This window comes from Oncorhynchus mykiss, chromosome 22, assembly GCF_057628025.1.
Source record: "Oncorhynchus mykiss isolate SJ-2025 chromosome 22, ASM5762802v1, whole genome shotgun sequence".
Lineage (NCBI taxonomy): Eukaryota > Metazoa > Chordata > Actinopteri > Salmoniformes > Salmonidae > Oncorhynchus > Oncorhynchus mykiss.
The window spans coordinates 53,746,533-53,760,589 of NC_143043.1; the positions used below are offsets into that span (position 1 = coordinate 53,746,533).

General features: G+C 47.3%; 1 protein-coding gene and 1 long non-coding RNA gene across 3 annotated transcripts in view; one reads left to right on the plus strand and one right to left on the minus strand.

Moving 5' to 3' along the window:
- The window catches only part of LOC149972915 (uncharacterized), a 1,172,247-nt gene that overhangs the window by 248,732 nt on the left and 909,458 nt on the right, over window positions 1-14,057 (plus strand). The window lies entirely within an intron of this gene.
- The window catches only part of fn1a (fibronectin 1a), a 74,203-nt gene that overhangs the window by 11,822 nt on the left and 48,324 nt on the right, over window positions 1-14,057 (minus strand). For both annotated transcript variants that reach the window (XM_090216334.1, XM_090216333.1), the window contains exons 26-36: window positions 12,134-12,325; window positions 11,853-11,942; window positions 11,467-11,733; window positions 10,776-10,901; window positions 9,922-10,086; window positions 7,943-8,098; window positions 6,491-6,604; window positions 6,104-6,373; window positions 5,568-5,758; window positions 986-1,073; window positions 551-730 (exon numbers count right to left, since the gene is read on the minus strand). In XM_090216334.1, coding sequence (XP_090072460.1) covers window positions 551-730; window positions 986-1,073; window positions 5,568-5,758; window positions 6,104-6,373; window positions 6,491-6,604; window positions 7,943-8,098; window positions 9,922-10,086; window positions 10,776-10,901; window positions 11,467-11,733; window positions 11,853-11,942; window positions 12,134-12,325 — 1,839 coding nt within the window. The remainder of the gene's footprint in view (window positions 1-550; window positions 731-985; window positions 1,074-5,567; window positions 5,759-6,103; window positions 6,374-6,490; window positions 6,605-7,942; window positions 8,099-9,921; window positions 10,087-10,775; window positions 10,902-11,466; window positions 11,734-11,852; window positions 11,943-12,133; window positions 12,326-14,057) is intronic.

Genomic DNA, 14,057 nt, shown 5'->3' on the forward strand with positions numbered 1-14,057 from the left:
AGGAGGGGTACCTTGGATGTGAAGATTTTGGGGGGTATAGGAAGGGTACCTTGGATGGCGAAGGTTCAGGGAGGGTATCGGAAGGGTACCTTGGATGGGGGGGGGTAATCGGAAGGGTACCTTGGATGTGAAGGTTTAGGGTTTGGGTATAGGAGGGGTACCTTGGATGGTGAATGTTTAGGGGGGTATCGGAAGGGTACCTTGGATGGGGGTATAGGAGGGGTACCTTGGATGTGAAGATTTAGGGGGGTATAGGAGGGGTACCTTGGATGGTGAAGGTTTAGGGGGGTATAGGAAGGGTACCGTGGATGGTGAAGGTTTAGGGGGGTATATGAGGGGTACCGTGGATGGTGAAGGTTTATGTGAGGAGTACCGTAGATGGTGAAGGTTTAGGGGGGTATATGAGGGGTACCGTGGATGGTGAAGGTTTAGGGGGGTATATGAGGGGTACCGTGGATGGTGAAGGTTTAGGGGGGTATATGAGGGGTACCGTGGATGGTGAAGGTTTATGTGAGGAGTACCGTGGATGGTGAAGGTTTAGGAGGGGTACCTTGGATGGTGTAGGTGCGGGAATCAGGGGCGATGGTCCTCTGGATGGGGGTGCGGCCTCCGGTGGTGGGCGTGGCCTCAACCAGGAAGCCAGAGATGGTCTCGGTCTTGGATCTCCAGGTCAGGGTGATGGAGGAGTCCTTTGCGTCAGAGATACGCACGCGACGCGGAGGACTGATGTCTAGAACACAAAGAGAGCAGAACAGATTTCTACCAGTTTAAAAAAATAAATAATAATATTTGTCTTATCAACTAACATTGTCCTTTGTTAAAAGATTGTAATGTTTGTGACAATTGTAATGTCTGTTATATTTGTAAACATCTGTTTTGTGGATTAAAGATTAAATTAGATTCCAGATAATGTGTAAATAAGAGGATTTTGACCATGTTCTACTATCATCACTGTCGGTTGGCTGTGGGAGCGAGAGAGACTCACTGTCCAGAGTTGTGACCTCTCCTTGAACTGGGCGGCTCGTCAGAGAGTTCTTCAGGGCGTACACGTGCACCTCATACATAGTGGAAACCTACACAGACACGAGACAGTACAGAATAAACTGAGTGAGACTCATACATAGTGGAAACCTACACAGACACAGTACAGAATAAACTGAGTGAGACTCATACATAGTGGAAACCTACACAGACACAGTACAGAATAAACTGAGTGAGACTCATGCATAGTGGATTAAGGTCGAAGTGTATTATGCACATCTGCAAGTGGTTGAGGGTTTATCTGATGTTCCCTCGTTAGATTTAACGGGACGGCTGGCATTAGTTGTTGATCATGTTGATGTGTAAAGGCGACTGAGGGAGAGGGAGCCGACCTTCTTATGGTTCTTTGATCAACAGGACTGAAGTTCTCAAATGTAAGAGGACTCCTGTGATATTTTTTGTAAAAACATTTAAAAAATGTCACCTTTAAATTTAACTAGGCAAGTCGGTTAAGAACAAATTCTTATTTACAATCACGGCCTAACCCGGACGACGCTGGGACAACTGTGCGCCGCCCTATGGCACTCCCAATTACGACCGGCTGGATTAAAACCAGGGTGTCTTTAGTGACGCCTCTCAGCACTGAGATACACTGCTTTTAGACCCCTGTGATACAGCCTGGATTCGAACCAGGGTCTGTAGTGACGCCTCTCAGCACCGAGATACACTGCTTTTAGACCCCTGCGCCAATTCATTCAGGTGTATTTTGTGGCTTTTGGCGAATGCATTAATTCTAACGATATAAAAGTCACGCGGTCTATTTGCATATAGACCCTACTGTAGTCCTGATTGGCGCCCGGTCTGTGTAGACTCTGATCCTGGACAAAATACATGTTGTTTTTTTTATTGTTTTATTGTTTTTTTATTGAGTTGCAAATAAATTGTCGAAACGCCCGGCCACTCTATAATGCTATATAATTTGCCTTACTATACAAACATTCTATGAATTTATGAAAATATTTTAAAAATTACCATATGTAAGTGCTCCCTTGTCAGAAAATGTATTTTTTTTTTTTTTTTAAATGTCTTCCTGGGGGTGTATATAAACAGATTTGAATAAGATTTCATGTTGATAAAATCCTGTCAGTTCCACTTTCAAAGTCATTGGCTGTGGTTGCATTCTTCGCCAACTAGAAATGACAAGGCTGGTGGACTGGCTGTGGCTTCGCTAGTCTACCAGACTACTGGTTTCAAACCCACATCAGGGCCCGGGGAGGAGCCCAAAACAGGACCCACAACAGGGCCTGGTGTGGAGCCCCGAACGGGACCCTATTCCCTACATAGTGCACTACATTTCACCGGAGCTATATCGGTCCTGGTCAAAAGTAGTGCACTATGTAGGGAATAGGGATTCATTTGGGAGAGGGACCAGCTCCACAGCTGGAGCCACAGCTCTCATTAGTGTCATGACTCTCCTGTGATGATCTGAAGGATCAGGTTACAGTGGGTCCCCTCTACAGCGTGCTCTCTCTCGTAGAGGGGGATGTCATGACTCTCCTGTGATGATCTGAAGGATCAGGTTACAGTGGGTCCCCTCTACAGCGTGCTCTCTCTCGTAGAGGGGGATGTCATGACTCTCCTGTGATGATCTGAAGGATCAGGTTACAGTGGGTCCCCTCTACAGCGTGCTCTCTCTCGTAGAGGGGGATGTCATGACTCTCCTGTGATGATCTGAAGGATCAGGTTACAGTGGGTCCCCTCTACAGCGTGCTCTCTCTCGTAGAGGGGGATGTCATGACTCTCCTGTGATGATCTGAAGGATCAGGTTACAGTGGGTCCCCTCTACAGCGTGCTCTCTCTCGTAGAGGGGGATGTCATGACTCTCCTGTGATGATCTGAAGGATCAGGTTACAGTGGGTCCCCTCTACAGCGTGCTCTCTCTCGTAGAGGGGGATGTCATGACTCTCCTGTGATGATCTGAAGGATCAGGTTACAGTGGGTCCCCTCTACAGCGTGCTCTCTCTCGTAGAGGGGGATGTCATGACTCTCCTGTGATGATCTGAAGGATCAGGTTACAGTGGGTCCCCTTTACAGCGTGCTCTCTCTCGTAGAGGGGGATGTCATGACTCTCCTGTGATGATCTGAAGGATCAGGTTACAGTGGGTCCCCTCTACAGCGTGCTCTCTCTCGTAGAGGGGGATGTCATGACTCTCCTGTGATGATCTGAAGGATCAGGTTACAGTGGGTCCCCTCTACAGCGTGCTCTCTCTCGTAGAGGGGGATGTCATGACTCTCCTGTGATGATCTGAAGGATCAGGTTACAGTGGGTCCCCTCTACAGCGTGCTCTCTCTCGTAGAGGGGGATGTCATGACTCTCCTGTGATGATCTGAAGGATCAGGTTACAGTGGGTCCCCTCTACAGCGTGCTCTCTCTCGTAGAGGGGGATGTCATGACTCTCCTGTGATGATCTGAAGGATCAGGTTACAGTGGGTCCCCTCTACAGCGTGCTCTCTCTCGTAGAGGGGGATGTCATGACTCTCCTGTGATGATCTGAAGGATCAGGTTACAGTGGGTCCCCTCTACAGCGTGCTCTCTCTCGTAGAGGGGGATGTCATGACTCTCCTGTGATGATCTGAAGGATCAGGTTACAGTGGGTCCCCTCTACAGCGTGCTCTCTCTCGTAGAGGGGGATGTCATGACTCTCCTGTGATGATCTGAAGGATCAGGTTACAGTGGGTCCCCTCTACAGCGTGCTCTCTCTCGTAGAGGGGGATGTCATGACTCTCCTGTGATGATCTGAAGGATCAGGTTACAGTGGGTCCCCTCTACAGCGTGCTCTCTCTCGTAGAGGGGGATGTCATGACTCTCCTGTGATGATCTGAAGGATCAGGTTACAGTGGGTCCCCTTTACAGCGTGCTCTCTCTCGTAGAGGGGGATGTCATGACTCTCCTGTGATGATCTGAAGGATCAGGTTACAGTGGGTCCCCTCTACAGCGTGCTCTCTCTCGTAGAGGGGGGAGAGCCGGGAAGTCTGCTGTTTTATGGTCGGTCATAAAATACACTGCCCCTATTCTCTGTAGTGTTCGAGAATGGAATGTAAAAAACCGTGGAACACAGAGAGACACTTGGAGAATGCAAAAATTTGAATAATTCAACAATATTTATATTTTGTCAAAGTAGTTTCAGTTGGTGATCTCATGATGGACAGGAAAACGTACATAACTCTCTCTTAAAGTGGACATTTCCCAGCTGTCAGATTTACATCTAGATGTTGGATAAAATGAATGAGTAAATACGAAACTATTTGTGAGAAGATGTAATGCGATGTTGGCTTTCTAAACGAGATACTTGTTAAGATGTAAAGTTTTAACTAGTCAGTGGCCACGCCCCCCCCCCCCCCCCCCCGAGTATACAACCACTTCCTACAGAATGTACATTAAGTCAGAGAATGCCGGGACGGAGTCCCCGCGTTGGAATGACTACAATTCTATAGACCATCAGACCAGAAAATATGGAGCTGACTCTGCATGTGAAATGGTTAAGAAGTACAGCTCTATAGGCCATTACAACAGAAAATATGGAGCCCAGGAGACCAGACCGTTGGCTACACCACTGGAAATGGTTCCACTCTGAGACTATCGATCACTAGTCTGCACCTGGAAATGACGTAAGTCTAGTACAAGAATACCAACAACAGCAGAAGCATCTATTCTATGCAACGACCATCTGTACACCTGACGTATCCATTACAACAGACACTATCCAGAGCCGCGGAGAAAGCTAACGACCACGAAGGACATTGTGACTTCTGGGGAAGTTAACCAGAGACTCTCTGATGATCTGACTCTCCAGCAGACAGACCGACGATACCAACAGAGAAGACAACAAATATATATACATATATACAATGAGCGGCCGTTCATGTGCAAAGGATTAGCATTTCAATTAATATAATTATCAACTGTGTGTAGTGAATCCAAGTTGTCTTTCCCGCTCTCTCAGTCCCCACCCCTTTCCTTTGTCTACCAAGCCGTCATATCCCCTCTAATCAGGGACTGATTTAGACCTGTGACCCCAGGCGGGTGATTCCCCTCTAATCAGGGACTGATTTAGACCTGGGACACCAGGTGGGTGATTCCCCTCTAATCAGGGACTGATTTAGACCTGGGACACCAGGTGGGAGATTCCCGTCCACCAGGTGGGTGCAATTAATTATCAGGTAGAAAAAAAAACAGCAGTCTCTAGTCCTCAGAGAGTAAGAGTTGGATACCACAGGTGTAGAGAATTATTGTACCATCTAAACCGCTGTGAAATATATTTTCAATAAAGAAAAATATTGTATTTTCAGCTGGTGTACAAAACTGAAAGTAAAAGACACAAAAATGTAACTTAAGCATGAGAAGCATGGAACTAGAGCACATAGAACAGATCTACCGCGTCTTAGACTTACGTTCAATGAGAACGACAGATCTATAACTCACATTTCTATGTGAATTTGGTGTGGTCACCCCAAGAAGTTACGTATTGTCTGCAGGTATAATGCTTTATAACTGGTTATAAGCATGCATGAGTCTTTATAATTACCATGAGTCCCGGCACGTGGACCTGTGTGGTGTCAGGAGCAACATTCATCTCCTTGGTGGGACCGCTCTTGTTCTTGGGGTTGACGACCACCCGGTACCCGGTCAGACGGGCATTGGGCATGGTGCGCCATTTGATGGTGAAGGAGGAGGAGGTGATCTGGGAAAATTCAAGGTTGGTGGGGGCAGGGATGGCTAGAGGGAGAGAAAGAAACAGAAGAGGGAGACGAGAGAGAGAGAGAGAGAGAGAGCGCGTGAGAGAAAGTTATTATCCTGTTTGGATAGGCTGCTTTCCACGATACTCAAAAGAGTGTGCATGTTTAAAATCAACATCCGCTACATTAGTCTCACTGTTCAGAATCACTGATATAGGAGAGATAAAAAAAAATGTTTAAATCACCTTGCATCCAAAATACTGTCAAAAGTATAATTAACTACTAATTGAATGTTCAAGATTATTGATTCAATGCCTCACTTTACTCAAACTGACCATTGTGTTTAAGGGTTTGTATTTGTCCGGAGGGGTTTATAGCTAGCTACCTGTGGCCTGAACGCCCACCAGTGGAGGACTAGGTGTACGGTCGTGCATGGCGATGACCTTCACAGTATATTCACTTCCGGGTCGCAGGCCGTGGATCGTTGCCGATTCATCGTCTCCGCGGGGTGCAGGGCGCATCTCCCTCTCGCCCTCTTCGGGGCTGGCGTACAGGACGCGGTACGACGTCACCCGGCCGTCGGGCGAGTCCCAGGAAATGGTCATGGAGGTAGAATCAACGTTAGAGAAGGTCAGGTCTGTGGGGCGACCCACCGCTGCAGGGAGGGAGGAGAGGTCGAACAGGGTCAAGGGTCAGGCGAGCTCTCTGCACGCAAACAGGAAAGGAGGACAGCACACTGTAATATGTAGAGCAACGACCCTGGAACACGCACCAGTGACAGCCGTCTCAACCAGGGGAGGGCTCTCTCCGTCCTGGCCCAGAGCATACACACTGAGGATGTACTCTACCGTGGGCTGCAGGCCAGAGAAGGTCATCTCAGTCTGATCTAAAACACCAGGGACAGATACAGGCATTAACAACAACAGCAACAGCAACAACACCAGGGACAGATACAGGCATTAACAACAACAACACCACCACCAGGGACAGATACAGGCATTAACAACAACACCACCACCAGGGACAGATACAGGCATTAACAACAACACCACCAGGGACAGATACAGGCATTAACAACAACAACAACAACACCAGGGACAGATACAGGCATTAACAACAACACCACCACCAGGGACAGATACAGGCATTAACAACAACACCACCACCAGGGACAGATACAGGCATTAACAACAACACCACCACCAGGGACAGATACAGGCATTAACAACAATAACAACACCAGGGACAGATACAGGCATTAACAACAACACCACCACCAGGGACAGATACAGGCATTAACAACAACACCACCACCAGGGACAGATACAGGCATTAACAACAACACCACCACCAGGGACAGATACAGGCATTAACAACAACACCACCAGGGACAGATACAGGCATTAACAACAACACCAGGGACAGATACAGGCATTAACAACAACAACACCAGGGACAGATACAGACATTAACAACAACAACACCAGGGACAGATACAGGCATTAACAACAACACCACCACCAGGGACAGATACAGGCATTAACAACAACACCACCACCAGGGACAGACACAGGGTTAACAACAACACCAGGGACAGATACAGGCATTAACAACAACAACAACACCACCACCAGGGACAGATACAAGCATTAACAACAACACCACCAGGGACAGACACAGGGTTAACAACAACACCAGGGACAGATACAGGCATTAACACCACCACCAGGGACAGATACAGGCATTAACAACAACACCACCAGGGACAGATACAGGCATTAACAACAACACCACCACCAGGGACAGATACAGGCATTAACAACAACACCACCAGGGACAGACACAGGGTTAACAACACCACCAGGGACAGACACAGGGTTAACAACAACACCAGGGACAGATACAGGCATTAACAACAACAACACCAGGGACAGATACAGGCATTAACAACAACACCATCACCAGGGACAGATTATTATTGTATTTAACCTTTATTTCACTAGGCAACTCAGATAAGAACAAATTATTATTCATAATGACAGCCTACTGGGGAACAGTGGGTTACTTACCTTGTTCAGGGGCAGAACAACAGATTTTTACCTTGTCAGCTCAGGGATTCGATCTAGCAACCTTTTGGATACTGGCCCAACGCGACATGACCTTACCTGGAGCGACATGACCTTACCTGGAGCAACATGACTTTAACTGAGCGACATGACCTTACCTGGAGCCACAGTCTCAGAGAAGGAGGGACCCTGTCCGTTCTTGGGGACCCCAGTGATCCTGTACCCCTGGACGGGCCCCTGGGCCGGGGACCACCTCACGGTGATGGTGCTGTCCTTAACGTCGGTCACCTTCATCTCCAAAGGAGAGTCAATATCTACAGCCAGAGAAGAGGAGAGTCAATATCTACAGCCAGATAAGAGGAGAGTCAATATCTACAGCCAGAGAAGAGGAGAGTCAATATCTACAGCCAGAGAAGAGGAGGGTCAATATCTACAGCCAGAGAAGAGGAGAGTCAATATCTACAGCCAGAGAAGAGGAGGGTCAATATCTACAGCCAGAGAAGAGGAGGGTCAATATCTACAGCCAGAGAAGAGGGTCAATATCTACAGCCAGAGAAGAGGAGAGTCAATATCTATAGCCAGAGAAGAGGAGAGTCCATATCTATAGCCAGAGAAGAGGAGAGTCAATATCTACAGCCAGAGAAGAGGAGGGTCAATATCTACAGCCAGAGAAGAGGAGATTCAATATCTACAGCCAGAGAAGAGGAGAGTCAATATCTACAGCCAGAGGAGAGTCAATATCTACAGCCAGAGAAGAGGAGAGTCAATATCTACAGCCAGAGAAGAGGAGAGTCAATATCTACAGCCAGAGAAGAGGAGAGTCAATATCTACAGCCAGAGAAGAGGAGAGTCAATATCTACAGCCAGAGGAGAGGAAATATCTACAGCCAGAGGAGAGGAGAGTCAATATCTACAGCCAGAGGAGAGGAGAGTCACAACCTGCTGAAGGCACAGCAGAAGTATTTATATTTATTTAACCTTTATTTAACTAGGCAAGTCAGTTAAGAACAAATTCTTATTTACAATGACGGCCTAGGGGGCAGAAAGACAGATTTGTACCTCGTCAGCTCAGGGATTCGATCTAGCAACCTTTCAGTCTCTGGCCAAACGCTCTAACCACTAGGCTACCTGCCGCTCCTACACTCTAACCACTAGGCTACCTGCCGCTCCTACACTCTAACCACTAGGCTACCTGCCGCTCCTACACTCTAACCACTAGGCTACCTGCCGCCCCTACACTCTAACCACTAGGCTACCTGCCGCCCCTACACTCTAACCACTAGGCTACCTGCCGCCCCTACACTCTAACCACTAGGCTACCTGCCGCCCCTACACTCTAACCACTAGGCTACCTGCTGCCCAAGTATACTTTCAGGCCACAAACATTATCAAGACAGGACAGGGTAAAATGGTCTTATCTTGATCAATCACTCTTTTAACAGCAACAGTTGTCATAAAATGTTTTATACTTACACTAACCAGGTCTAGACCGCAAAGAGCAAGAGAGCAGCTCAGTGGCAAGGAAAAAACCTCCCTAGAGCAGGCCTCTCCAACCCTGTTCCTGGAGATACCCTCCTCTAGGTTTTAACTCCAACCCTGTTCCTGGAGAGATACCCTCCTCTAGGTTTTAACTCCAACCCTGTTCCTGGAGATACCCTCCTCTAGGTTTTAACTCCAACCCTGTTCCTGGAGAGATACCCTCCTCTAGGTTTTAACTCCAACCCTGTTCCTGGAGAGATACCCTCCTGTGGGTTTTAACTCCAACCCTGTTCCTAGAGAGATACCCTCCTGTAGGTTTGAACTCCAACCCTGTTCCCAGAGAGATACCCTCCTGTAGGTTTTAACTCCAACCCTGTTTCCAGAGAGATACCCTCCTGTAGGTTTGAACTCCAACCCTGTTCCCAGAGAGATACCCTCCTGTGGGTTTTCGCTTCAACCCTGTTCCCGGAGAGATACACTCCTGTGGGTTTTCGCTTCAACCCCAGTTGTAACTAACCAGCTAATTATTAGAATCAGGAGTGCTAAATTAGGGTTGGAGTGAGAACCTACAGGACAGTACCTCTCCAGGAACAGGGATGGAGAGGCCTGCTGTAGAATGAATTTAGGTGTGTGTGTGTGTGTGTGTGTGTGTGTGTACCTGTCTTGTGGGTGACATAAATGGGTGTGCTGGAGGCTGGGCTGTCCCCTCTGCCGGTCACAGCGTAGACTGTGATGGTGTAGTCAGTACCAGGCCTCAGGTTCTGGATGGTGGCAGTAGACTGGGAACCAGGCACAGTGAACTCTTTAGGGGTGCTGTGGCCACCTGAGGGTTGGGAGGGGTAACAGCAAACAATGCTAATATGCTACTGATGAAGACAAGATTTTTATTGTGAAAAAGCAAAAGATAAAAGTTCACTCCACTCTCTGTGGGCGATCATAGTAAAGAGAGCTGACTCTCCAGGGGTGATCGTGTAGTACCTCACGGTAACAGGCTACTGAAGGCTAGGCTAGTAAAGGCTATGCTAGTTAATGTACCGGACAGACCTGACTCTCCAGGGGTGATCGTGTAGTACCTCATGGTAACAGGCTACTTAAGGCTAGGTTAGTAAAGGCTAGGCTAGTTAACGTACCGGACAGACCTGACTCTCCAGGGGTGATCGTGTAGTACCTCATGGTAACAGGCTACTTAAGGCTAGGTTAGTAAAGGCTAGGCTAGTTAACGTACCGGACAGACCTGACTCTCAATGGGGTGATCGTGTAGTACCTCATGGTAACAGGCTACTTAAGGCTAGGTTAGTAAAGGCTAGGCTAGTTAACGTACCGGACAGACCTGACTCTCAATGGGGTGATCGTGTAGTACCTCATGGTAACAGGCTACTTAAGGCTAGGTTAGTAAAGGCTAGGCTAGTTAACGTACCGGACAGGCCTGACTCTCCATGGGTGATCGTGTAGTACCTCATGGTAACAGGCTACTTAAGGCTAGGTTAGTAAAGGCTAGGCTAGTTAACGTACCGGACAGGCCTGACTCTCCATGGGTGATCCTGTAGTACCTCACGGTAACAGAGGGGGCGTCCCAGCGGACTGTGACGCTGGTGGGAGAGGAGGACACGACCTCCAGGTCAGTAGGAGCGTCAGAGACTAGAGGACACAAGGGGAAGGAAGCAGAGACAGACGGTGAGAATTAATCTCTTGTTCTGACAGAAACATTCAACGGAAGTAAATTAAAAAGGAAAACTGGGTTTTTGTGAAGAGCTGAGAGGATTGGATTGGTGTTAGCAACAATGGCAACTATTTCTCCTGGTCTATCAGAGGGCCAGTTGGAGCTACCACCATATTGGTTAACACCTATCCAACCCTCTAAGATCAACATGTGCCTTGGGAGTAGGGGCTAGGGTGTGATTTTGGGATTCAGGAGATGTGTGAAAAGTCAACGGGTCTTATCGTAGGGGTAGTGAATTGGGACTGGTTGTCAACGGGTCTTATCGTAGGGGTGGTGAATTGGGACTGGTTGTCAACGGGTCTTATCGTAGGGGTAGTGAATTGGGACTGGTTGTCAACGGGTCTTATCGTGGGGGTAGTGAATTGGGACTGGCTGTCAACGGGTCTTATCGTAGGGGTAGTGAATTGGGACTGGCTGAAAGGAAGAAAGCAATGAATCAAGGCAAACTAAAAGAACGTGTTAAAAGTTAAGATGAGGTCATACTGGTTTTCTGTTTGCCGGTGAGCGGCTTGCTGTCCTGCTGGCCGCTGACAGCATAGATGTTGACGATGTATTCCGTCTCGGGGGTCAGCCCGGTCAGGGTGAAGTGGTTCCTGGATGGCGGCAGCCTCTCGTCCTTGGCCCGTCCGCCGCTGGTCATCTGGTAACGAATCCGGTAGCCAGTGATGATGGCGTTGGGGGCCTGCCAGTGCACCGTGAAGGAGTTGGTCAGGACTTCCGAGAACCGCAGACCGCTGGGGGAATCCAGAGCTGAGGGGAGAGAAAAAAAAGTCAGTCCGGAGTAATTTAGGAATCATTTAGGAAACATTGACAAAACAAAAGGATAACCAAAACACAATCAGTCAATCAATCAATCAAGTGAAACTCACTTGTTTTGTGGGTGCCGACCAGAGGGGAGCTCTCCCTCGTTTCATAGACACACACCACACTGACCAGGTACTCTGTGTTGGAAATCAGATCTAGAGAAACAGGGACGAAGAGCATCAGTCAGTAAGTGACAAGAAGTACAACACTATTAACAGTCATTAGGACTGTGTGTGTGTGAGAGTGAGAGTGTGTGTGTGTGTGTGTGTGTGTGTGTGTGTGTGTGTGTGTGTGTGTGTGTGTGTGTGTGTGTGTGTGTGTGTGTGTGTGTGCGCGCGCGTCTTACTCTTAAGAACCACGGCGTCGGCGTTCCTTCCGACGCTGCTTTCTGTGATGTCATCCTCGTCGTCGATGGGGTGGTAGCGAATAACGAAGCTGCTGATGTCAGCGGGGTTAGGAACCACAGGAGCTGTCCAGGTCACCCGCATACTGTCAGGACCCACCTCGGGGAAATCCAGGTTAGTAGGGGCAGGAACGGCTGAGGTAGCGGAGAGATATCAGGTATTAAAGTCAGAGAGAGGAGTTGTGTCCCCAATTCTCCACTCTTTTGGTAGGTGTTTATTTGTGTTCTATTTCATGTGCGAATTGGCAAGGTGTTTTTTTTTAATTTTTTATAATACTTTTTTCTTCTCCCCTTGAGACACCCGTGAGGTCACGGCCAAGGTCAACGCAGACGCTGGAGGTTAAGTGCCCAGCAATTTTTTTTGTCAGTTCCTGGATTCAAAACTAGCAACCTTTCAATGACTGGCTCAACACTCTAACCGCCTGGCTACCTGCTGCTCAAACCCTTCTCTCACTCTCCTGGTCATGGGTTTTCTTCCAACGGTAGAAACTCGCTCCAGCCTTAACTAATCCAATGCAATTAAAATCCAACGACAGGGAGTGTGCAAGTGTACACTTTGACGGTAGGAAATTCAGGACGCGGTTATATCGGAGGTGTTAAGACCATCTGAAATCGAGATACGTTGAAGGAAACAATATGTTTGAATCTCTACAGTTTTACGACATCGTCGTATAAAACGAGGGAATAAACTACGTTTAGGAGACCAAGTGGGAGTCACAATGAGCTCCAGCCAGTGTTGAAGAATTCAGATGTAGAAACAGTAGGTTGGGGCAAACTAAAACCATATGGTCCCGAACAGCTTCATAAAAACACACACAGCTAGAGGGAGATTAAAGCCCTACTAAACGTGGGCCATAACGAATAGTAACAACAAAAAAACATTTATTTTACTTTTTCCATTGTTGGGAATTAAGACTGTAAAAAAAAACACCAGGAAATCAGCTACAAGTGATTTTATGCAGGGCATTATTTTAAAAATTTGTTCCCAAGTATTCCAACATATAATAGACAGACACGTGATTGTGTACAAAATGTAAGCAAGGTTTGAAACGATTGTGTTTTAGTCAAATGTTAGAAATACGATGATCTATAAAACGGCCGTAATTTTAAAAACGAGCTCTTGACCAATTGTGCCATAACGGAAAACAGCTTCTAAACATCACTCACCTCGAACTGGACAAGGATTTTTCCTTTAAAATGAGTCGGATGCAAAGGATATTCTACTGTAAAAAAACACCAGGAAGTCAGCTACAAGTGCCACCCCACCTCCCCCAGAGTTCCCAGTTGTCCTGAACGCTGTACGCTCACTAGACTCCAACCACACATACTACACTGACGCTCCTTCAGTCTTCACATACACAGCTGCTACTCTGATTATTATCTATGCATAGTCACTTTACACCCCTATCTACATATTACCTCAATTACCTCCACTAACCTGTACATTGACTCAGTACTGGTAACCCTGTATATAGCCTCATTACTTCCTGGTAAACCTGTATATAGCCTCATTACTTCCTGGTAACCCTTTATATAGCCTCATTACTTCCTGGTAACCATGTATATAGCCTCATTACTTCCTGGTAACCCTGTATATAGCCTCATTACTTCCTGGTAACCCTGTATATAGCCTCATTACTTCCTGGTAACCCTGTATATAGCCTCATTACTTCCTGGTAACCCTGTATATAGCCTCATTACTTCCTGGTAAACCTGTATATAGCCTCATTACTTCCTGGTAAACCTGTATATAGCCTCATTACTTCCTGGTAAACCTGTATATAGCCTCATTACTTCCCGGTAACCCTGTATATAGCCTCATTACTTCCTAGTAACCATGTATATAGCCTCATTACTTCCTGGTAAC